The sequence below is a fragment of the Melospiza melodia genome, chromosome 6 (genome assembly GCF_035770615.1).
Source record: "Melospiza melodia melodia isolate bMelMel2 chromosome 6, bMelMel2.pri, whole genome shotgun sequence".
Lineage (NCBI taxonomy): Eukaryota > Metazoa > Chordata > Aves > Passeriformes > Passerellidae > Melospiza > Melospiza melodia.
Genome location: NC_086199.1, coordinates 5,023,468 through 5,048,262, shown reverse-complemented (window position 1 = coordinate 5,048,262; position 24,795 = coordinate 5,023,468). Strand labels below are relative to the sequence as shown.

The following is a 24,795-nucleotide window of genomic DNA, read 5'->3' as shown; positions in this document are numbered from 1 at the left end:
CTTCCAAAGCCTGATGGCATGAACCCCATCACGAGGTCAGAGTCCAAGTCATACGGGTTTTCCTTCAGTATTGTCAAGGAAGTCGTAGTTCCCAGGACTTACAACTCCTTTAAAAAAAAAACAAAATCCAGATTTTCAGAGCTTGGCTCTGTGAAATAAAGTTGCTAATATTAATATACTTTATTGATCTTAAAGGAATACAGTATGGAAACAAAGGCCATTAACTGAGAGAGAGGCTCTGTTTACATCCAAAAGTCACACAGCATGAAAGGAGTGAAAGGAGCAGATCCAAACTCAGGTCCCCACAAACCGAGGGCCCCACAAGAACAATGTACAAAGTTTACTTCAGCCCGGACTTAGTCTGGTCCCCAATGTCATTTGGACCAAGCCTGTCCATATTTTTTGACTGGAAGCTATTCCAGGCAGCCATCACTGGGTCAGATCCCCAGATCCTGCTCAAGGGGAAGCACATTTGGCCTGCCGTGGTCAGTGTTCTACCAACATGCTCCAAAACTGCTCTGCTGCCCCAACCAACACTGGTCAAGTGGAGATGACCATGGTGCACACTTCCAGCCTGCTCTGTTGCTCCAAACCAAGGCACAAGTGGAGACACAGTCAGATGAAGAGAAAAACTCCCCAAGGACAGCAAATTCCCAAGGCAAAGAGCAGTGGAGGCACTCAGGCTCTAGGATGGTTCATTTGTTTTGTCACCAGATTTTCCTGCAGTTTATAAGCAAATGCAGGGTGTAAAATTGCTGCCCAACAGTGACTCCCAAGGTAGATTCATTAAGGACTGAAGTCATGAGGAACACACATGGGTTGTGTCCATAACTGTATTTGTGGTACAGGGGATGATGTTCACCCTAACAGAGGATTTAGAGTGCCTGCCTGAAAGGGTGGATGAATTTATTGTGCCAGAGGACAAGAGTGACCAAAACCACGTGTCCACAGCCTGAATAAATGCATGTCACCATCAGCCAAGCGTGGAAAGTGAACTTCTTGGCAAAGCAATGCAAAACTGGCCTTCAGCAGAAGTTGGGAGGGCAAAAGACTAATAAATATTAGAGTGAGGAAAATTCAATTGCATAGACAACTCCCATTAGTTACTTCAAGATCAGAGGAGCACAAGAAATGGTCTGCTGGGTCAGCAGGATGGTGCATCTCCCCCAGCTAATGGTGCTTCAGCAGCTGCAGGAAAAGACAGTCTTGAGGAGGAGCACACAAGCCTGGCCACTGTTTGCAGTCCAGTCACCTCACACTCTTCCTGGCATCCAGAATCATTGATAGAGCACATCCATCCCTACCTTCTCTTTCCCTCTGAACTTGCTGATGTTACATCCATCTCACTATTTCCAGCAGAAACAAATTCCCTGCTGTGTAAAAAAGCACTTTCTAGTATCCCTTTTAAATAGATCCCCCTGGTTTTCATGTATCTCCCCTCATTCCAGAACTGTGACAATTTTCAAACCCCAAAGCAACTCATAGAATCATAGAACAGTTAAGGTTGGAAAGGACCTCTAAGATCAAGCCTAACTCTTAACTCAAGCACCATCTTGTTCACCATTAAATTAAGTCCCCAAGTGCCACTTTTTGAACACTTCCAGGGATGGTGACTCCACCACTTCCCTGGGATGCTTGTTCTACTGCCTGAACATCCTCTCAGTGAAGAATTTTCTCCTAATATCCAATCCAAACCTCCCCTGGTGCAACTTGAGGCCATTTCCTCATGTCATATTGCTTGTTAACTGGGAGAAGAGATCGACCCCACCTGGCTCCACCTTGCTTTCAGGGAGCGGTAGAGGGTGATAAGGTCTCCCCTAAGCCTCCTTTTCTCCAGGCTGAGGCTCCCAACCCCCTCAGCCACCTCTCTCAATATTTCTGCTCTAATCCAGTCTTTTAATCCATTCCATTACCTTTCTCTGGACATGCTCCAGCATCAATTGTTTCTCACCACAGTTTTCCTTCTCTAATGTTAAACTGAGAAAGGTTCAGTTTTTTGTATTAGCAGCTCAGTCATAATGATTTTTGTTGGCCAAAGGTACATACTCTGAAGTTAGCTATTAAAAATATTTAGTGTTTTTGCTTTCTTAAAAATGTCATTGTTCCCTCTTGTAAGATGAACCATGTGCCTGGGGAAAGCCATGCCCAGCATGGTGAGTCACCTGCCAAGGGGCCACCACTGCTCATCAAAGCCTTTGCTGCCCTTTGTGATAGGAAGGGGTGCAGGTCCCTCAGGGATGGCTTTGCTGGCTGCCACCTGAGGAGTGCCTGACCTTCTTCTGAGCCAACAAACAGATCTGGGGTTACTGAAGGCACGGGATTGCTGTGGAGAATCTGTTTTCAGTGCTTATCCAGCATGAACCCCAAGCCATGAGAAAAGCAGAAAGGGAGGGATGCACAGATTCCTGCTAAAGCCCCAGGACCAGGAAAGCTGCAGAGGGCAGGGACCTACAGGCTCTCTGCAGGCAGGGGCTGTGCTGTGGAAGGCCAAACCCAGACCTGGGGAATGGAAGCTCATCTCTTGTCCCCAGTTCCCACAGGACTTGGTCAGATGGTTTTCTGGAAGAAATGAGGCAGAATCCCTGGGAGGACTCCATTCAGTGCAGTCTAATTTACTGAGCGAGGTGTTAGGCTGAAACACCTCCTCTTCCCACCTGTTCTGGAAATGCAGATGAACCAGGATCAGACCACTCTATTCATGGGACTCTCCACTCCTCCCTTCCCTCAGAGCCAGCTGTGTGAGTGCTTGCTCCACAGGCACATTGGCTTTCTCATGGAAAGCAGGACATCCACAGCAGGGGCCCCACGCAGTTGGGACGTCTGGGCACCAGGCCAGAGCCTCTCCCTGACCCCACACACACCAGACACAGCCTGGTTCTTTATTTGCTGACCCAGGGCTGGTGGCTGGGGTGAGGAAGCAGAGGAAAGACCCAGAAAGGCTGCTGGAAGGCAGACAGCCCAGGGACATGCTCATCCCCTCAGAGTGTGGTGCTGATTCCCTCAGTGGGAGTGATGGTGTTCCAGAGGTGTGCAGAAACACTGCATTATCTGAACCACAAGGAATCCAGCTCAAAGGGCTCTGCTCGTGTTCCTTTATGCTCCTGTGCACATAAGGAGCACACTAATCCCAAAACTCCCCTCTACCACCTACCCCCACCTTGAAACAGCTCCCAGTGCAATGAAACGTTCCCGCTTCAGACTCCCAAAAACAACCACGAACACTGGGGATAATTAAAAAGTGAACATCATGAAAAATACACTGGAAAGCCAGGTAGCTTAAAGAAGTGCCAAATTCAACTGGTCTCCAAGACCAGCAGATGTTTTTCAACCTAACGTTGCAGAAACTTACTAACTCAGATGTGTTTCCTAAATCAGAACCAGAGATGAGAATGTGTCCTGTGTATTGGGACCATATCAAGTACTTTTCCAGCACTGTTAAGATCTGTTATTAAAAAAAAAGAAAAAAAAGAAGAAAAAAAGGAGGAGGGTGGGTGTTGATAGAAAAAAAAACTGGACCTGGATAAAGGATTCTGGATGCTTACCTAAATCACATAAGAGAAGGAAAATTCCTTCCCCAAACTGAAAAGACTCAGATGCAATTAAGAGGGAGATACCATCAGCCCATTTCCAAGCCTGGTATTAAGCTATTCAACAAGAGAACTGCAGAATACAGTGGCTGCAGTGGATACTGCCTTAGTGATATTTAGGCAGTTATTTTATTTTCTTTTTTTACTCAATTATCTGAAAAGAAACCATTCAGCAGCTCACTTTTGAAAGCCAGCCTCCCTCACCTGGTACAAGGCATTCTGCTACAGCACTGCAATTAGAAACTCATCATCCCAATGCCACTGGGCATTGGTTTGTCTTTCCACCAGCAGCTCCTTTACAGCCAGAGAGAGTGCATGGCTGAGGACCCTCTCTGCTGCTCTCCCACACCTTTGAGGAGATTTACAGGGATTTGTTCATGTTTCTCTCACTCAAAGAGAGATTATGTGGCATGATTAAGAGATATTCTAGGAAAGAAACTACCAGCTTCCACAAGATATTCCCTTTGTTTGATATAACACCCATTAATGGGATGGCTTTAAGCTGTTGCTTAGCTTAGTAATGCCATATTTAACAGCAAACATTACTTTTCTCCCCTCTCTGTAGTGGCAGCCTTTGTCCAGCAGTTTCTGGGTGAATTATTCTAAGCCAATATATAATTTTTTTTCATTTTTATATATATATATATATATATATATATATATAAACAGGCTGCCTTTCCATGTATAAAGTAATAGGAGAGTTATGAGCAAATAAGGGGTGTTACAGCTTTTGCTGTTTCATGGGAGGTGGAAGTGCAAGGACTTTCTGGGTCACTGGATCCACAGCCTGGTGATCTACTGCAAAACTCTTATAGAAACTGATTTTCCACTCCTTGTAAAAATAAAAAAAACAAACAAACCACAAATCAGAAAATAATAATATGCAACATTATAAATAGGGATTTACTACACCACAGATTAAAAAACAAAATGTGCCTCTTAGGAAAAGTGTTCCCACTGTCTCAGAAGCTGCTACCTGAGATGTTGAATTCTGAATGGATCCTTCCTTTCCATATTCATGATGGAAGGACATATGGGGGAAAAAAAACCTGCTCTGCCTTTCAGGTGCATGACAGCAGGAAGGACACAGAGGAGCCACAAAGGAGAGCTCTGCTCAGACCTTGCTGTGGAATGGACAGGCTGCACTCATATCCCTGATATATGGACAGGCTGCACACTTATCCCACATATCCACACCAGCCACAGCACCCACTCCAGTTGTTTGTCCATTGCTTTGTGGATGCCAAAGCAGAAGATGAACCTGCAGCAAACAGCTCAAGCTGCCCAAAACCTCCAACCTTCCCACCAGGCAGCTCCAAAGGTTTTTGTGAATGGAAGCAGTGCTGCCTATGGAGGGCTCCTTTCTCCTTTGCTGCCAGATTCCTATCCAGTCCCAAGGGAACGAGACAGAGACCAGTGGGGGACCCAATTGTCACCTTCCATGACCCTGCTAGGGCTGTAACAGAGCCAACAGCCAAAGCCACAGAGGGCACCATGGACAGGCAGCCTGTGCTCTCCTGCACCCAGCACAGCTCCCAGAGCACACAGCTCTGGGGGATTCACTTACTGGACATTCCATGGGGACACCTGTTGTGTCCCACAGATCGATTTGGTTACAGAAACCAACCATCTGTCCCCGTGTTGTACCAACCAAAGTCTGCAAGCACCCAGACAGAGAGCAGGATTAATGTTATACTTCCATCTGCTCTGAAACATGAGCTGCCCGTCAGCAACAACCTGAAGATGCCTCTGAGCTCCTAAATCCCACCTTGCCCTTGGAAAAATGCAAGCTATGAGAAGAACAAGAGAAGCCGTGACAAGCCAATTCCCTCAAAGCACAAGTCATATCCACAGCAGCATTTTAAACTTGCCCCTTTTCCTGCATGGCTGAATGCAAGGAACGTTATCAGGTCACATCAGGAGGGATCTAAGTGGTGACAACATCAATATAAAAGCACTGATTGGTTCTGCACCAACGTAACAAACTTTAAAAAGTATTAAAACAGACTGTTTATTACAGCATATGATGTGTTATATTAATTTACACAATGATATATATATATATATATATAAAAACAGCCATTGATGATGTACAGTAAATTTGACATCAACAGGAATATTAAAACTACTGATAACTCATGCACATGACATGCATATGGGTTTTTTTTTCTTTTTCAAAAGCAGTTTTACACAATATAATGAAGTTACTAAGCCTTGGTCAGCTGCTCCAGCTGCAGTTTACTCTGGACATCACCACCATCTGCAGTGGGACTCCCAGGAGATCGGAGCAGAGTGCACTCTAGAGAAGGCGACTTAACCTTGGAGACAGATTGAACAGGAGCCCTTTCCTGGTGGGGGAAGGCTGGGGGAGGACAGGAGTGAGTTTCAAGAAGAGAATCAACAAGAAAAGAAAAAAAAAACAGACCAGAGTACCAGAAGGAAAAAGTTCAAGATGTGGCAACAGCAGCAGCAGAAAGGGACAAGCAAAAACATTAAGAAACACCTTCACTCCCTCCCCTTTATTCCCTAAAAACTTATGACCTTAAGCTGTCGATATCCTGTATAAGACCCAGAACTGGAAAAACTAGGCAAGGAAGATCCATTCCCAGAAACATTTTAGCCTTTTCTCAAAGCCTTCTGACACCATGCGCTGGAGGCTGTTCACCACTGAAATGGCAGTGTTGTGTTGTTGGGTTTTTTTAAACAAGTGTAACGGTCTTTTATTTCCACATAAAAGGCACTAGTATCCACCCAAGTTCTGAAGACAAGTGACATAATTTACCTTAAGTTTTAAATATTTGTATTAAAAAAAAAAAAATCTGTGGAAATATGTACAAAAAAAAAGCACCTTGCTTCCAAAAGCAGAAGCAGATACATTCCACCAAGTCACCTCACTAGACGGTCGTCATGAGCTTGAGGGAGCCTGACCGAAAGCGGAGGATCTTCTTCTTGAGGTTATGGGAGGCTTTGATTTTGACAAAGGCCTTGGCCGCATTTTCATGCAGCTCTGGTGCCGTGACTGTTTGGATGGGGAGCGTCTGGACAAACTGGGACCAAATCAGGCCCCCGCTCTCATCAGAGTCACTGGTGGTCGTGCTCTCCCCTACAAACTCCACCTCGCTCAGGCTTGACTCACTGTCTCCAAAGCAGTTCGTGGTGTAGTTGCTCTGCTCGTCCTCGCTCGTGTCCACCACAGTGGAGTGGAACAAGGACTCGCACTCGGCCGAGTACTCCGAGTCGCTGGCCACGTAGGCGTAGGGGCTGACGTAGGGCAGGGGCACCTGTGAGTAGACCCCCACGCCCTCCCGCCGGTTCCTCCTCGCCCTTCGCAGGGCCTCCTCGTAGGAGATCTCCGCCGAGGACTTCCAGCGGCGGTAGTCGGCACGCTTGTGTTTGGGCTTGGCTACCACGACCTCCCGGCCGTGCCCGTGGGAGCGGAGGGCGGATCTGTGCAGGCCGGCCTGCCGGCCCGGGAGGCTCGGCTCCAGCGGCAGGCCGCCGCCTCTCTTCCCCCGCGACGAGGGCTTTTTCAGTTTCTTATTTGTATCCAACTCCTCGGGGAAGCGGCACTTCTTGCCGACCAGTTTGGCTTTCTCCCTCAAGGTCTGTGAGCTGTTTTCCACCCCGTTGGCAAGGTGGGACCTGTGTTTCAACGCAGAGCTTTTCAAAATCTTGACGTTGCGGGTGCCTTTGTGAAGCTTCATGCTCTGCTGCTGGGCCGGGATGTACTGGGCGTTCACCAGCAGCCCATCATCCAGGCTCTGCGAGGAAGAGCCCTCGCTTTTGAAATCCAGCGCGGGCCTCTCCTCCACAGCCGGTGACGAGGAGCGAGCGGCCTGCAAGCTGCTCTTCAACAGGATCTTTTTGGGAGGCTGGCTGACCCTGTTCTCTGGCTGCAGCACCACCGGCTTCCCTGGGGTGTCTTTGGGAGATGCAGCAAAGAGCTGGCCGTTCTCCTTGGGGCCATCCCCGGCTGTGCCCACCGTGTTCCGGCCCAGCTCCAGCGGTGCTGGTTTGGCGCCCCGTGGCAGGTGCTTGCTCTGGAGCTCTGCTGTTGTGCTGGGTGGGAAAGCTGCTGGCAAAGGGGCCTTCCTACTCTCCACCTGCTCCCCAGCCGGCTCCCTTGGCCTCTGCTTTAATGGGGAGGGAGCTGTGTGGTCCGGAGCAGGAGCCCCACCAGGAGGCAAACACACCACCGCCTTGGAGCTCTTCAGGTTCACCACATTGCCGTGGGCCACCATTGCTGCCGGCTGCCGGACACACATGCTCCCGTGCCTCAAGATCCCTTTGGCAGCATCGGCGTTGAGACTCGTCCGGGGTTTGTTAGTCCTTACTGCGTGAGTCTTTTTCTGAACCAGGCTTAAGATGTAGCTGTCTATCCTCTTGCTGGTGGAAGGGCACGGAGCCGGCCAGGAGCTCTGCGTGGGGAAGGCGCTGGCGGATTGTCCCGAGTCTGTTTCGGATGGGGTGCAAACGTCGCTCAGATCGCAAGGGAGCCTCTCCTCTTCTTGCTGGGGGTTCTCAGTCACGGGAAGGAGGAACATGGGGCTCTGCACAGCCACGGCGTGGAGCGGGCTGGGGTAGCGGTAGATGTCGTTCCCGTTTTTAGACACCAGATCGCACTGGTACTTGGGATGAACATCTGCAACGACATCGAGGGAATTTGAGTGCGGTGTGGATAAAGAGCGACAGACAGAGCCTGCGGTCTGGTCCTCATGCTGGCCTTCCTTATTATAGTCCATCCAGCCTATGAGATCTGAAAGGCATTTTAGGAGAGTTTAGAGAGCCTGCCAGGGACAGCTGTGCTACGTTTTTAATGTGCTGCCAAGGACACCGGTCCATCTAGGCACACAGTGCAAAGCTTTAATTACAGCAGCAGCAATTTTGCCACCAGGGATGCTGTTCAAGCAACACAAAAAGCAGCACTATCCTTCTGTGGGTCTCCCTGTCACTGCATCCATGTGGGATTTACCCCACAAGGACAACATGGTTAAAACAATAAAAATCACAGCCCTAATGAGAATGTGTACATTGGTTTCAAACCTGTGCCCAGGTTGTTAAGATCTTCCTATCTTCCTTTCAAGCCACCCAGAAGTCTGCAAGGGTCTCTTATTTGTTACACAGTCACCTGTGAAACTCTGCAGGCCTCAGCATATATAAATTTTAAATCCAAAGAGAAACATAAAAAATACAGACAAGAGAACAATTAATTCTTGTAGCTTATTGACAAATTTCACTTCTGGATTCTTTCAAGCATGTCTCAGGTCAGGAAAAAAAATCCAGACTTAATGTTATTGTTGTTTTTATTATTGTTACTACTATTATTATAATACTATTTATAGCAATGCTAATAGTACTAACAGGTGCTCCTTTTGAGTGATAAGGGGTTAAAGAGTGGGAAACGTGTTTTCACACAAGGAGTGCAGGTCAATCCAGCTGACATCCTAGCCTTGGCTCTGCAAAGAGAGTTCTGCCAGAGAAATCCAGTGCATTTCACGATGCATGAGTCAGATTTAATGGCTAGTTACTGGCTAAGGAGCTTACTAGAGAGGTAAGCGACCTTAAGAGCAGGGCTTCCACCCAAACACCTAAGATTACTATTATTTTTTAAGCTAAAGTTGCCTCTGTCTTCTTGGGTAGGGGTACAATCTAAGTGATCCTCTGCCAGTCCTGTTTTCTGCCCTTGGGCTGGAAACTTCAGCCAGGGTACTCTGACTGGAATGCTCAATGCTCATCACTTATCTAAGGCTTATTTCAAAGAGGTCTCATGGGCATTGATGAAATTTGCTGATAGAGATGATGTTCCTGTGTGAGCAGGAGAGGATGAACAGGGAAGTTAAGAGCATAAACTTCCTCCAGATCACCTCTCAGTTTTCCTACATCGCCTAAATTCTATGTTGGCTTCAAGGAATGTTGACAAAAAGGCATTTTTGAAATTTGTCAGTTTGTGAAATTTCATCCCTGAAAGTGAGACTGCATGAATAATGAGAGGTATACGTTTTTGTGATGTATACAGAAAAACAGCAATGCAATCAGCTGGAATTCCTTGTGTGTGTGTGTTTTTTCTTGTTTTAATGTATGGCACATGAAGATCACATATACTTTACAACAGGGAGCATTAAATTACCTCGAGCTGCTCACAGGAAAACTTAGAGGACTTGTCAGCATCTCAGAATGAATGTATTCCAGGCTGCATTTTCCCAATTCAGAAACACAAGAGCATGAATTATTCTGTCCTTGATTCACAACAAATCACTATAAGGTAACCTTAAGGAGCAGAATGCAAAGTGGAAATGCTGTGGTTGGAATCATCCTCCCCACGCCAGAATGAGCTAAAGCTTTTGAAAAGCTCTGCAGTCAGTAACACTGGATCACAGCAGCCCCATTGAAGAGTCTCTTCTGGAGAACAGAGGAGGCCTTCCTATTGAACCATATCACAAATCAAGGCTTGCATCTTCAGACTGGTCTCTGCACAAGAGACAAAATGTACCTGGCCTGTTCATGATGTCTATATAAATGAAGAATACACCTCACCATGCTCACCCAGGGTCAAGGACCATCAGAATTGACAAAATGACTACTAAAAACATGTGCCCTGACCCCCTAAAACCTGTAGCCAGCTCCTTCCTCTGTGACTTTAATGCTGACATGGCTAAGAGCTATTGTTAATTATTGCTATTCACTAAAAATGCTTTTCTAAAGAAAGAGAAATCAGCTGACTGATGTGTTTCTGTGTACAGGTACCACTGCCCTCTGCTGGGTAGAGCAGCTGCCAGATCTTCACATGCCATTTTTATGTGTTTAGAGTGACAAATTCATGTGCAAAGCTGGAGCAGTGGAGGGCAAACAGTCCTGCCTCATGACCCATGTACGTGAGAGGCACTGGGATCTTTTCAGAGCATTGTATGGCACATGAAAGGAAGAAGGGTTAATCCAACCCAGGTACTCCTGAGGCAGTATTTCCAAAGCCAAAGCCACCTCCTGGAGTATGATGTATTCCACCTGCTTTTACTATACCTGCAGATTTAGGGCGTCCATCTGAGATATTCAGTGTTGCCTCCAAAGGGCTGCAAAAGCAAGTGCTAGAATGGCAACTGGATAAACACTCACTGAAGACAGAGTTAGATGAATTGGAAAGCGATCCAGAAGCTCCATCACTCAGCTCATAAAACCCTATAAAAATAAGAGTTTGGATTTATATTAGTTATGTCTACACAAAGTTACTATTTGTGTCCCTAGAAAGTCAGTCAAGCTGGTGTTTGAGTTGGCTTGCTCTAACAAGTAGTTATGGGATTTCATTCAGTCACCCCAAAAACAGCCAACAATTTAGTAATATCCTTAGTGCCATGAATTTGCTTTGTTTAAAAGTAAAGCACTTAAAACAGCAGAACTTATCTTAGCATATGCATTTTTTTTAAAACTTTACAAGGGTTGGGGTTCTAACCCTTTCAGGGATTTTCAGATTTTAGCAACAAGGATCCGGGCTGTGTTTGGCAGCTCACTCATTTAATAGAGTGTTATACTTCCAAGCCAGACTCTCCAACTATTACTTAACTATAAAAGTGTTGGGCCCAATGATATCCATTACTTTCCTCAAAGTTCTGGAGATAAACATGATATTTGTGGATTACAAGAAAAAAGAAAAATGGTAAATAATGTGCAGATGCAGCAAATTTAATTTCCTGGTAAACTGGGACTACTCAAGGAAAAATGACATACCACAACCAAAATTTAAATTGTTCATTTAGGAGTAAGGAATGCAGAGCATGCCTACAGAATGGGGATGCATCCTGGAAAACAATAATCTTGGAAAGGGCTTAGTCAGCGTGGAAAAGCAGCTTAATCAAGCTTAATGATATGGCAAAAAAAAAAAAAAAAAAAAAGCTAATGAGATTGTTGGATGTACAAAGAGGCAAATGAATAGCAGCAGGGAAATGACTTCAGCAGTCTACATGGCCCTGGTAAGAAACACTGGAACGGTGAGCCCAGTCCTTGAATCCAGCATGCATAAAACAAAGCTAAAAAATTGGAAGGAGGCCACCAAGCTATTTAGGAGCTTGGAAAAATGCCTTAAAATGAATGACTTCAAGAACTTGACCTGTTTAGCTCATCAAATGAAAGCCAGAATTATAATGTATAGCACCTCCAAGAGGAGGAAAAGCTGGCTATTAGAAAAAAACCTTTCTTCAGGGGAGAAAAGGATATAAAAATATCAGTGCTGGAACAAGTCAGATGCAGACTAGAAATTAGCAATGGCTTTAACCATTGCTAATTGGAGGATTCTCCACTTTTTGGTGTGTTCAGAACAGGTCTAGGGGCCTCTAGGAAAGGCTCCCCATAGTTAAATACCACTTACTGGCTTCAACACAGTTAGAATGAGATGAAATTCAATATATGGGGGATGAAAATGTTTGATTCCATGCTCCTTTCTGGCTGTATGACCACTTTTGATAGCCTCCTCCTGATAATGGTGCTTCTTTTCACCATTTTTCCTTCAGCCTCCTCCCTTAAATACATGACAATTGGAACTTTTCGAACTAATGTGAGGATGGCCTTGAAAAAACAAATGCCCCAAACACTAAAAATCTAATTAAACTTGAAATGCTCCTCTGAAAGAAGCAACCAGCAGCCTTTTTAGTGGTCACTGAACTCTGTTAGTAGGGATTAATTATCATCAGAGTGTGAACAAGATGTAGACATTTACTGCTGCAGTACTGAAAACTCCAGCACTAAAATCTACAGCCAGTTTAATTCCAGGTCCCAGGGGAGGCTGGATTTTGCTGAGCACTGCCCTTACCTGAACTTGGACGACTGTCTGTCTCCAGGTGCTCATCTGTCGTTTTCTCCACGTCCAGGCGGAGATCACTTATTTGCTTATCCAGCTCTTGCAACTGATTTAATAACCCAGCATCCCTCCTCCTCAAGCAGTTCTGCAAAAGAAGAGGACAAAGAACATCAGCTCCTTCAGTGGGGCAGATGGGAAGGGGTCCCAAGGACCAACAGACTTCTCTATCTAAGCCTTGTGAAACACCTCATGGCTATTCTTTTATATAAAAACCAAACAAAGCCCTGACATTTTAGATGGATGCTCTGGATAAATACTTCAGTGAAAAATTATGCAGGCACTTCATCCCAGCCTGTTCCAGCCAGTTCTGCATGAGGAGCATGTCCCACAGCTCAGGAAGACCAACGGGCTGTGCTGACCACAGCTGGAAGAACAAAGCTGGATTGTGTGATAGGGCCCAAGCAGACCTGTGCCCATGGAACGGGCAAGGATGGCCGTGCCAGCCGAGCAGGGCACGTTCCCCACCACACTGGTGTTACTCAGAGATCACATCTGCTCACACAATGGCACCAAACAGCTCTGCCAACAAGTGCCTGTGGTGTGGGAACCGCCTTGTTCTGCTGCACATGATGAGCTCAGAGTCCACCATGCAGAGAGGGAGATTCCCAGGGCTGGGATCACAGCCCTTTTATTAGTTTTGCAGTGCAGCAGGAAGGAAGAGTAATTCTTCCTCTTCTCCCATTATAATTGTATGAAATTGCTGCGAGATGAATTTTAAGGCTATTTATGAAGGTAATTTGATGGCATAAAATAAGCAATAAGAAATTATTTTGCAAGGCACTCATTAACCCATGGTCAACACAATCAGTTTCCCCCAGTGTATTATAATGCTGCTTATCCATCATCTGTTCAGCTTCATACCCTTTAATTGCTCTGGCTTTGGGGAAAGGGGAGGAGGCAGGAGGAAGGTTCATCTACTTTTGTTTCTTTGAATGCATCATTTGACTGGTACCCAGGGGTGCTCTGACACATTCATTGCAATGAGTTTTGATCCTCATAGCTGGACTAGTTCTGAACCCATTAAATCCAGGATAATCTTTTCCATAGAGTGAACCAGTCATAGAATCATAGGTTCATAGAAGGGTTTGGGTTGGAAGGAACGCTAGAGATCACCTTGTTCCAACCTCCTTGCCATGGGCAGGGACACCTTCCACTAGACCAGTTGCTCAGATCCCTGTCCAGCCTGGCCTTGGGCAAAGGGAGAGCAAATGCTAAAAGCACCAGCAAGCACTGGTTGAAGACGTGCTGGCGTTTAAGGCCATCCTTTGGAGAACCAAAGGGGTGATCCCAAGCCTTCTCCCCCATTCCTGCGGGAGCCAGGGCTGGCTGGCAGCCAGGCTGGAGGAGGTGATGGGTTCAAGGGATGACTTCGCTGCGCCACCTACTGCCACCAGCGCCCCCTCCCCCAGTCAGCACCGCATCTGGTTCCAATCTGCAATGTCAAGTGCGCACAAATTAAAGTGCTACCACAAATCTCCGACTTTTTTTTTTTTTTTTTTTTTTGAGTAATGATTCCGTGGTCCTTCACTACGGCTCTCGGCCGCCAGCCAGCCCCTTCTCAGAAGAAAAAAAAAAAATCATTTTTGTCTTTTTAAAAAGGAAATAACCCTAACCTAACTAAACCAAAAGGATAAAAAGAAAAAAAAAAAAAAAAAAAAAAAAAAAAAAAAAAAAAAAGAAAGGAGGAAAAAGGGGGGTGGGGTGGGGAAAAGAAAAAATCAGGGAAATAAATCACGCAATCCAACTTCTCCCTGGGTGAAAGCAAATGCTGAGCCGCGCACAAAGAGCGCCAGGCACAGCTGTACGCTATTTTCATTGAAAAATGATCTGCCGCTTCATGCCGCCCTCCATCTCTTCCCACACCAGCTCCAAAGCGCGTCGTCCAACAAAAGCATCCCTTCCTCACGGGCCCGATCCCGCCGGTGCCCGAGCGCCCGCTGCCTCCTCCCGGGGCTGGACCCGGAGCCGGCTCCCAACTTCCATTCATGGCAACGGCGGCGCCTCTCTTGCCATGAATGGAAGCGGCACCGCCGGCCCGGCTCCGGGACCCGAGGGGAACCGTGCGGCCCCCGGCACAACGCCGGCACCACCCGGCCACCTCCGAGCTGTCACCGGCCCGCCCTCACCTGCGCGCCGTGCCGGGTGACAGCGGGCCGGGGGTGCCGCCCGCGGGGCGTCCCTGCTCCTTCCTCGGCTCTCCGCGAGCAGCGGAGTCACAGCGACACGGGCACACCCGCGGGTCACGGCGACACGGGGGCACCGAGCGGGTCACAGCGACACGGGCACACCCGCGGGTCACAGCGACACGGGCAGCACCCGCGGGTCACACCGATAAGGGCAGGACCCGCGTGTCACACCGATAAGGGCAGGACCCGCGGGTCACAGAGACATGGGCAGGACCCGCGGGTCACACCGGCACGGGGGCACCGAGGGGGCGCGCATCGCCCGGCGCTCCCCGTCCGCATCCCCGGCGCTCCCCGCCCGCATCCCGCGGCGTTCACCACTCGCATCCCGCGGCGCCCCCCGCCCCCGCTCACCAGCTGCCTCCGCAGGAGGAGGATGTTCTCCTCCAGGAACTTCTCCTCCAGGCTCCGCGGCGGCGGCCCCTCTGCCGGCGGCTCCCCGCGGCCGCCCTGCGCCCCGGGCCCCGCTCCCGCCGGCCGCCGCAGCAGGAGGCTCTTCACCAGCAGCTCCTGCCGCTGCCGCAGGTACTCCAGCTCGCCCAGCCCGGCCAGCGTGGCCTCCAGCCGCTCCCGGGTGCGCTGCCGCTCCGCCTCCGCTTCGCCCTTCTCCCGCCAGCGCGCATCGGGCTCCCGCGGCGCCCCCGCGGCTCCCCCCGCCGCCTGCCCCGGCCCCGCCGCCGCCGCGGCGCTCGCCACGGGGCTCGCCTTCATCGCCGGGCACGGGGGCGGCCGCCGCTGCCAGCCCTGCCCGCGGGGGCACCGCGCCGAGCCCCGCGCCGATGCCGCCGCCGCCGCCGCCGCCGGGCGCGAATGGTCCGCGGGGCGCCCGGCTGCTTCCCCGGCTGCCACCGCCCCGCGCCCGCCCACCGCCCGCCTCCCTCCCTCCTCCATCCCTCCTCCATCCCTCCTTCCCGCCCGCCTTCCTCCCCGCCCGGCCGCGGCTCCACGCCCGTGGTCGCCTCGCTCTTCATCTTCATCTTCTTCCTCCTCCTCCTCTCCCCTCTGCTCGCCGCGGGGTGCGGGAAGGTGGGGGATGCGGGAGTGCAAACCGCTGACCTTCCCAAAAACTCCATCCGTGACCTCTGGAGCCCTGCGCGGTGTAGTCACGGACGATCACAGAGTGATGACGGAGTTTTTATTATAGAATGGCAGAATGGTTTGAGTTGGGATATTAAAACCACCTCGTTCCAACCCCGCTGTGCCATGGGCATGGACACCTCCACTAGCTGCTCCAAGCTCCGTCCAGACTGAATATCCCTGGAACACTGCCAGGGATGGAGCATCCACACCTTCTCTGGGCAACCTGTGCCTCACACCCTCGCAGAGAAGAATTTCTTCCTAATTTCTAATCTAAACCTGCCCTCTGTCAGTTTAAAGCCAAATGCTGCTTGTACAGACCAACATATCCAAACCAGGAGCAAAAATGATGCATCTGGGGGGAAAAAAATCCAGGCATGAAGAGGTGAGGGTGTAAGGAGAGAGAAAAGTGGAAAAAAGCAGAGGAGAACATGGAAGTCCTTGCACTGGGGTGCTGACCATGGCATGGGCAGTGGGATCAAAGCACTGGTGAGCAGTTGATTCAAAGCCTGTGTGAATAAACCAGCCCAAAAAAGCCATAATGAAGTGAACTTTGCAGCAGCACGCAGGCTAATTGCAGCAAAGGATCTGCAATTAGGTTTTCAATGGGCATGTGGTGGAAAGAGGCGGAGAGTGGAATGCAGATGCTGAAGGGGAAAAAAAAAGGAAAATGCTAGTTTCAAAATAGAGTGAAAATTGACTTGCAGACATGTACTAAGGGGAGAAAATGGACGAGGAAGAAACAAGCATCGAGTCCTCCACAATGTGGGGTTTGTTTGGGAAGATGTGAGCCCACTGTACAGCAGCTCTCATGGACATTATGAGCATAATGAAATGCTCTTTCTCACTATCCCTGAAAAGATTATGTTTGTGGTACTGGAAGGTCTCAGATGGAATTTGTCTCCTCACTGCCCTGCTGTTTGCAGCACACAGCACATAGCGCTGTGCCATACCTGGTGGGTCCTTGTCCTGAGAGCCACAGCTGGCAAAATCCTTTACTTCACAGTCCTCTTAAACCACTGTAAAGTGCTTTCAAAACAGGACATCCACTTCTTGCAGCTTAAAACCAGCTCTCCCAAATCCTGGCCCAGATGCAGGTGAGGGCACGTGCTCAGAGGATGGTTGAAGGTAAAGCCATCTCTGTTTCTTTTTGCAGCTTCAGTGCACAGCTGTGGCAGTGCAGGACATCTATGGTCATCTTTTAGCTTGAATTGGGAGTGACTTTTCAAAGGGTCTCTCCACATCATCCCAGCTCACCTGAGGTTGCTAAGATAAACTGGAAATAAAAAGAAGCCACATGCTGGACCTCTGTCTCTCTCTTCCTTTTGTGTATCTGTGCCCATAAAAGGCCCAGAAATAGGTTCAACCCCTGCCCCACAGCATTTAGGCCACCCATGCTGACTTAAAAATCCGCTCCATGGCTTTCCTTCTTGCATGGATCTTGGCTCACAGCATCCCTGAGCATGTTGATGCTGAAACTTGTATTGCAATGCAGAGTGACTTTTCCAAGAGCACCAGAAGCTCTCCAGATATGGAAGCAAAAGCTTCCACATTTTCCTTCACCCTTTGTAGCCAGGTTTTGCATATAGCTCTGTGCCTTGTATGTGTTTGCACAAAAAGCTTCATGCAATATTTATGCAAAGCTATTTCAGCTCTTTCTGAGCTGTTGTGCGCTGTACAATGTGTATGTTGCTTCCAAAATAAAATACAGCGGAATGAAATCTGTCTTAATGATATTTTTTTTGATTTTGCCACTTATCATCTGGTAGATTTCAGCCCGATTCCTCCCTCCCAAGTCACCTCTTTCACTCTGAGGAGTACAAGGTGCTGTCTCCAGGACTCTCTGCTGACATTTCTGTGTTCATCCTTCACAGTGCATTAGTTCCTGAAAGGAAAAGAACCACAGGAACTGCCAGAACAGTCAACTCCCTACATCACACAAGGGGAGAACACAGCTTGGAGTGAACCAGGCTCACCATGTGGTTATAGGATCAGCAAGGAGGAAGGGAAGGAGGATCTGATGGAGAGAAACTGAGCTTTTTCCCCATAGAGGAAGGAGTGAAATGCCTGGGAAGCAGTGGGACTGGGGAGGCTGGACAGTATGGGAAGAGGAGATGTGCAATTGAGCAGCCAGCAAGAAATGACAATTTGTGTGAATAATAGAAGGAAAACAAGGCATCACCTAAGACAAAACAAGGGAGGGGAGGGCCACAGAGACCATTTGAGAAGTAGGATGCAGCTCATGGAGTGCAGGTCGTGGAGACAAGGGAGGAGAGAGCCTGGAAAGGCAGGGTATGAAGGCAGGAGAAAGAGCAGAGAATGAGCATAAAGTACAGGCCTTTTAATTTACTCAGGAAGCCACTCAGAAAACAGCAAAATGAAGGGCCCATAAGCAGCAAAATGGGACAATAAGGTGAGGAGAAGGGGGTAGGTATCATTCTTAAGTAAAATGAAGATTTTAAGCACATGGGGAACAAGAGACGAAGATTGGTTTCTCCCCTCTCAGTTACACTGCAGTTGATAATCCCAATGAAAAACCAGTCTGAGAGGAGAGAGAGGCCCCAGTCCCCACATTAGCTCTGCCTGGACCTTTGGAGTTTTGAGATGTTTGGTTTGTCTCAGCAAGCCAAACACCTCAAAACTCTTAGCAAGGGCTGAATAATAGGACTCTCACATGAAAAAAAAATTGAGTCCAAAATTGTCTTCCATTCATCTCCTTGCTTATAGCAAAGCTGAAGGACTTGCTCTTACACTCCTTTGGAAAGCTGCTATCCTTCACTGGGGTATTCAGATTAAATTCTCCACAAATGATCCCAGATTCCCCACTGAATGTGGAAACAGCAAGGAGTGAGGCAGTGAGATGTGTGCAGGTAAGGAGAGGAGCTGATGATTGAGGAGCTCTGTTGCTAGGATGTTGTGAGAGATGTAACTGTGTCTGCTACAGAGGCGGTTATGAAATGGCTCATCTCTCGTGATTATCCTGCCTCATCTCCTGTGCTTGTATTATTAAGTGGTGGAAATGCTGTGCTCCTTCAGGATTCATAGTGGGGAATGAAGAGATGATCTCTGCCCCACAGAGCTTACAAGACAAGGAAGAGCTGCCTCTGGTAATATAAAAGGAGTCCTGGGAAAGTAGTGGTTGGCACAGTGAACTCCCAACCCACAGGCAAGGGGTGAGAGATTCTGACCCCCATCTCCTGGTCATTTCCTTCCCACTGGGAGCAAACCCCTAATCCCAACCCACACATTTGTCTTTCACCCTGCTGATCATCAAATTCAATTTAGATTGAATGAGGCCAATTAACACTTGTTGCTTCTCCTAGGTTCATTTCTGACCTCTCACACTAAAATGAGTGTAGGGAATTGGAAAAAATGAGGAACATGACAATTCCCTGTTGGTGAAATGAAAGCAAATGCTTTTCTTGCTCATTGAAACACAGCAGGGTGACACAAACACTTGGGGACTATGCCTGAGACCCACAGCTGTCTGATCCTTTATTTTAATCTATTCTAATGTTAATTGTCCAAGTATTTCTTAATTGCATTGGATAATATAATAGGGCATAAATCTTATCAGCAAATCAGCCTGGCATCAGCCTGTGTTATCATATTACCATGGTTACATTATTATTACAAGTGAACCTTGTGCTTATTACTAACCACAAACAATTCTAGCAAACAAGCTAAACTGGAGCAAAATATCCTGGCGGTGTTTCCATTTTTTGTCAAACAAAACTAATTTCTCTGGGTGCTAGGTAACGGCAGCATACCTACGATGCATTTTCAACCTTCTGCATTTATTTACTTGCATTTGTACAGCACTGAAACATTTCCCTGCTGTCAACAAGGCGCAGAGGCCAGATTCTTGGAAAGTGGAGTAGAATCTTTAACACAAACTCACGGTATTCAGATGACAAGCACTGCCCCAGCCTGTCAAAACACTGCCACGTTTGTGGTGTTGTGACAAAAACTGCTGCATTGGGAACCCCTGGCAGCTTGATTAGGTCCCTCAAGGGCCCAGTTTCTCAAGGGCTGGCTCTCATCTGCTGTGGCTGTGATCTCCCATCCAAAGACATTTTCCAGGGGGTCACTGTGAGAGTCCAACTCCCCTCAGCTGATACAGGAGAGGAGGAGATGTGATGGATCCAGCGAGGGCAGTGCTGCCCTTCCCTGCTCCAGCCTGTTCATTTGGGCATTTTCTGTTGTTGCTCTGCTGCAGAGCATTGTTCCACCAGCTGTGCTGGGAGTGTGGCTGGAAAATAGATCTCTATTCTGGTCTGAGTTAAAAAAAAACCAAATAACTTCTTTCCTTTTTTGCTGATATTTCAGTGATCCACTTTTAAGGGTGAGCAGTTGTGCTGGCACAACAGGGACAGCAGAGCTGTGCAGGAATGGGGAGAAGAGCAGGAAACCCTCCAGCAAAAACCTCCATCCAGACGGAATGTGGAAGGAAGGATGGACTGTTTTCAAAATAAGAAGTCACCCAGGAGGCCATGGAAGAGGATGCAGACAACAGCTGCTTGTGGGGAAGCAACATTAGAGCTTCTCCAGACATTCCTGTCAGACTGCAAGCCATGCAATGACATTCATTTCCTTTTCACAGCAGCAGCCCATCTGTTGTGTCAGGGAAAGGGCTGGTTTTGGATCACCCACTGCTGCCTCCAGCACTGTGGTGCTCCCCAGGGCGATGAGAAACCCACTTCATGCAGAACCTGTGGAGGAGAGGTGAGCCCTGAGCCCAGCAAAGAGTCACTGCTGCTCAGCAATGCCCAGTGCCTGCCAGGTGTCACACTGGCAAAGGGGATGCTAAACTTGCTTCTAATCCCTTGATTAGGGAAGATCTGTGAGGAAATTTGATGGAAAGGTGGAAAAGACTCAAGGGTGACATTCTCATTCTCTACAACCACCTTAAAGGAGGCTGTAGCCAGGCAGAACCATAGGAAATGGCCTCAGGTTGCACCAGGGTAGGTTTAGATTGGATATTGGGAAAGGTTTCTTCACTGACAGCGTGGTCAGGCATTGGAACAGGGTGCCCAGGGCAGCTGGGGGTGCTTGAAGTATTCAAAAACATTGTGGATGTGGCACTTGGGGACATGGGTTGGTGGTGAACACAGTAGTGCTGTGTATGTGGGTGGACTCGAAGATTTTACAGATCTTTTCCAACCTTAACCATTCTGTGATTCAATGAAAGCCAGGCAAGATCCGCTCCATTTTAACCTGTGTTTAAGGATAAGAGAAGTTCTGATAAGGACAGCACAGGGAGGGAGAAAATGAAGTTCAACAAACCAGTGTCACTTATGATGTTCACAGCTGACAAGAACCAGAGCTTGAAGCTCCCACCCTCATGGTTCACCACAAAGAAACTTCACCAGCATTTCAGCAGATCACCTAATTCATCATGCCCTGATGCTCACTGATGGGGCTGCATTCCCTCCTCAGGCTCATGGACACTTCAGATAAGTCAGAGCTGGACTATTCCAAGTGACACTTCCTTTCCCACTTTTTTTTTCCCTCATCCCCAAGCAGATGATGTCAGTTGAGTTCTGCTTCAGTTACTTTCAATTCATCCTTACAATATCATGTCTGGTGTTCTTGTGTTTTGACTCCTTTTCTTGTCCTGGACTGGTTTCATATATATTTTTAAAGTGCCTAAATTTGGATGCATGAACTTCTGCTTAGTTTAATGCCTTCTTACACCCATGCTGCCAGTGTTCATTGAGCACTTTGGGCTGGGGACAGCCCTCAGCATCATGGACTTTGTGAAAGAATACCTATTAAACTGTGAGCAATCAGCCACTGGGACTTCAATTACAACTTGAGATTTAGACAGCCTGGGAGAGATTCCCAACAGAAGGAATTTTAGCAGGGAAGAAGGGACATAACCTGCAGTACAATTTACATTCAAACTGCCTGTGATGAAGGCACAGGTGGCTGCAGCTGTGCTCTTTGGACAGCCTTGGGACCCCTCAGCTCAAGCTGGCACATGATGGGAGCCTGGAACTGGGCAAAATACTCAGAGGAAATAACAGGAATGAGTCTCTTTAGTGTATAACAACAGCAGGTCAAGGAACCACTGAAAAAACCCAAAACCATAAATCATTTTGCCTGAAAAAGTTCCTTTTCCACTGCTCTGAGGAGAACACACACAGAGCTCTTGCAGGAAGGTGTCACTGGCCCAGGCTTTGCATCAGTGAGTCCCATAAAGCTGAGAAGGTCAGGGGTGCAGCCACAGAGCCCAGGGCACAAAACCAGCAGGGTCTGAAAGGGCTCTGGAGGTTCTTGCTGCCAGCCTCTGAGCCTTACCTTAAAATCTGAGCTGAAGAGCTGCAGGTTTTACAGAATGACCCACAAATCAGCTCCATTCTCCTTTGAGAAACCTGTGCAACTCTTTTCCCACCTTGCAGGATGGGAGCAGCTCTGGTCCCTGCCATGGGAACAATTATTCCTGCAGTTCTTCCCTGTATGTTTTGTCACTTCATCCTCATGTTTGCCTGACTCCTTAAAAATCTTTTCCAACCTCAATGATTCTGTAAAAGGCTGGGTTTGAAGTCAGGTGCAAACTGACATGCAGAGGTACCTGAATTTCTGCTGGTTTATGGTTTTTTTTCAGTATTGACCCTCTTATCAATCTTGGCATAAGAGGGAATAACACTTTTTAATCTTCTCTAATGAAAGCTTTTGTCCTGGAAGAAAGCGTTTTCTATCAACCCAGGCACCTGCAAACGTGCAAGAGGAAAGAATGGCATTTCAATTTCCAGAAATTATTGGCCCAAAAACTTTGATCTGATTCTCACAGCTGAACTGTTCATTCAGGGCATGTTGCATCTTTACATTACCATTTGCTGCATTGCCATCAGATGTGCAGACAGGACTGTATCTTCACAAAGAAAAATAGAAAAATAGCCTGGAACATGTTATTCCATTTCAAAATCGCCAATCAAAGCCTCTCTCATATGGCACTGCTTGTCCTGGACTGAGCCAGGAGCCCTCCAGACCTGGGAGAGCAATGGGGAAGGAAGGTTTGGTTTGTCCAGAGGCCACTCCACCCCTGCAATTTCAGCTCCTCCCAAAGGCAGATTCTGGGAACCTTTTGGATGCCCCTGCAATGGGCCGGTATTGTTGCCCAGAACTGTTCCCACTTTTCAGATGATTACCTCCCAGCGCTTCTCAGATTCCAACTGTTCGTCTCATGCATAATGGATTTCATTTCAAGCCTTTCATCTGTGCATAAGTTTTCCATCTATTTCCATCCTGGTCTCAGATACTCTTCTACCTGTAAAGCAGGAAAAATTCTTTATTTTCCACTTCTTTTCTGGAACCTCATTCCTCTCAAGCACAGCTCCAGCTTTTTTGCCACCAAAAGGCTGTTTCAGGGGGTGAGGTTCACACCCTCTTGCTGCAGGTTTTTGGGGACACCTTGTTTCCAGCAGCATCTCTGCTGGCTGCAAAGCCCACTGCCTGCAGCCACTCTCAGTTCCCTGCTGTCGGTGAGGGATCAATTGTATTCCTGGGATCACAGCAGGCCAGCTCAGCTCATGTCACCCACTTGTTGTAGCCACCTACACCCCACACCAAGGGGAAGCTGGTTACAAGCACCAACAGAGGCCATCAGGAGGCCTGCAGGGTCTCTTCAGCTGGGCCAGCAAAACAGCATCACAGAATCACAGAATGGCTTGGGTTGGAAGGGATCTTAAAAATCATCCAGTTCCAAACCCTCAGCCATGGGCAGGGACACCTTCCACTAGACCAGGTGAACTACAGAGTTGTTTTGCTTTTAGGTTTTTTGGTTTTTGTCTTATTTTTTGGTTGTTTTTTTGGTTTGGTTTATTTTTTGTTTTGTTTTTGGTTTTTTTTTTTGTTTTTTTGCTTTTTGGTGTTTTTAAAAAATTTATTTATTTATTTAAACACTTTGGTTTATAAATTTAAGCCTTTATCTTCAGGCAGATGCCTTAAAAACAGACACGGCTCACGCAGCAAGTAGATGTTTGATGAAGGAATCCTATGTGAGTTTTTTCTTGGTCTGAGCTACAGAGAAAGTTGAAAGTGTATCCTAACAGTCCCTGCTGGGATTGAAGAGGGTCCTGGAGACAGGCAAACCCCTCAGGCAGCAACCCTGGTGTTGGTCCCTGCCTTGGGATCACTGATGGGAACTGCGGGACATCCAAACTCCTCTAGGAGCTGTGCCAGGGCTCGTGTTAAATGTCCTAAATGTCCTTAACCCTCTGTTCTCTCTCCTTGGTCACCTGGTGGCAGGGACAAGCCGTGGAGATGGTTTGGAATAGCAGTGAGAGCGGATTCAGAGGAACCAGCCTTCAAAGCAGGAATGCAGAGCTCAGCAGTCAAACACCCAGCAGTGTCTGGATGCCGCTTCTTTTCCAAATCCTTTCAGATGCAGCCTAAGGGTTTAGAATTGACTTTAAAAGCTGGGGAGGGGAGCCCTGATTCAACAGAAACAGTTAAGCACTTAATAACATTAAGCACGTGCTCAAGTCTCTTCCTATTCAACAAAACACTTAAAGCACATACTTCACCCCTCTCAGATGGCCCAGAACCAAAACATTGAGTTCTCAAAATTTCTTCACTCTTTAATTTTGGAGGGACAGGAATTCGAACTTTGATCCATGTTTTAGAGGGTCCCTATTTGCAAATGACTCCAGCTCCAGAACTGCACACCCAAGTGCTGGCACATTCATATTTTGGGCTGGGACCTGAATTTTTCAGCTTGTGCCTCACTCTGATCGATGCTTGTGTTGATCATAGAGGTTGAAGTGCAGGCAGGGAGCTGTTAAACCCTGTTTCTATGCAAGGTTGGAGTTGATGATGCTTTCCCCAGCTCCCCCTCCCTGGGATGCAAAGCTGAGGCACCACCTCAGTGTTCAGTGGGTGGATGCTCAGCCCAGGGTGTGCAGGACTTGCAAAGCTCCTCCAGTTTGGCTGCTCCTCCAGAAATGTCAGGCCTCTGCAGCACAGCTCCCAGAACTGAGTGAAATCCTCAGGTCTGGTTATTATCCAAATGCCACCCAGCACCCACTTAGAGGCTGCAGGGGGAAAGAGCAAAGGGAGTGAGATCAGGGAATGCAGCAGAGGAAAGGGATGGCAGCCA

The 24,795-nt window shown here is 47.9% G+C and overlaps 1 protein-coding gene across 1 annotated transcript; it reads right to left on the bottom strand.

Annotated features, from left to right (window-relative positions):
- Positions 1-5,573: 5,573 nt before the first annotated feature.
- Positions 5,574-15,326, bottom strand: DACT1 (dishevelled binding antagonist of beta catenin 1). Its single transcript, XM_063159732.1, has 4 exons — positions 14,970-15,326; positions 12,385-12,517; positions 10,605-10,760; positions 5,574-8,343 (listed from the first exon to the last, which is right to left on the bottom strand). The coding sequence occupies exons 1-4, from the start codon at positions 15,324-15,326 to the stop codon at positions 6,482-6,484; spliced, it is 2,508 nt and encodes an 835-aa protein (XP_063015802.1). The 3' UTR covers positions 5,574-6,481.
- Between the last annotated feature and the right edge of the window lie 9,469 nt (positions 15,327-24,795).

What these genes read in the sequence shown, in the direction of transcription:
- DACT1 (XM_063159732.1), bottom strand. Translation starts at nt 15,326, where the DNA reads ATGAAGGCGAGCCCCGTGGCGAGCGCCGCGGCGGCGGCGGGGCCGGGG. An exon ending in TCCTCCTGCGGAGGCAGCTG is followed by an intron (nt 12,518 to 14,969) that starts GTGAGCGGGGGC and finishes CTTCTTTTGCAG; the next exon opens with AACTGCTTGAGGAGGAGGGA. An exon ending in TGGACGCCCTAAATCTGCAG is followed by an intron (nt 8,344 to 10,604) that starts GTATAGTAAAAG and finishes AATGCCTTTCAG; the next exon opens with ATCTCATAGGCTGGATGGAC.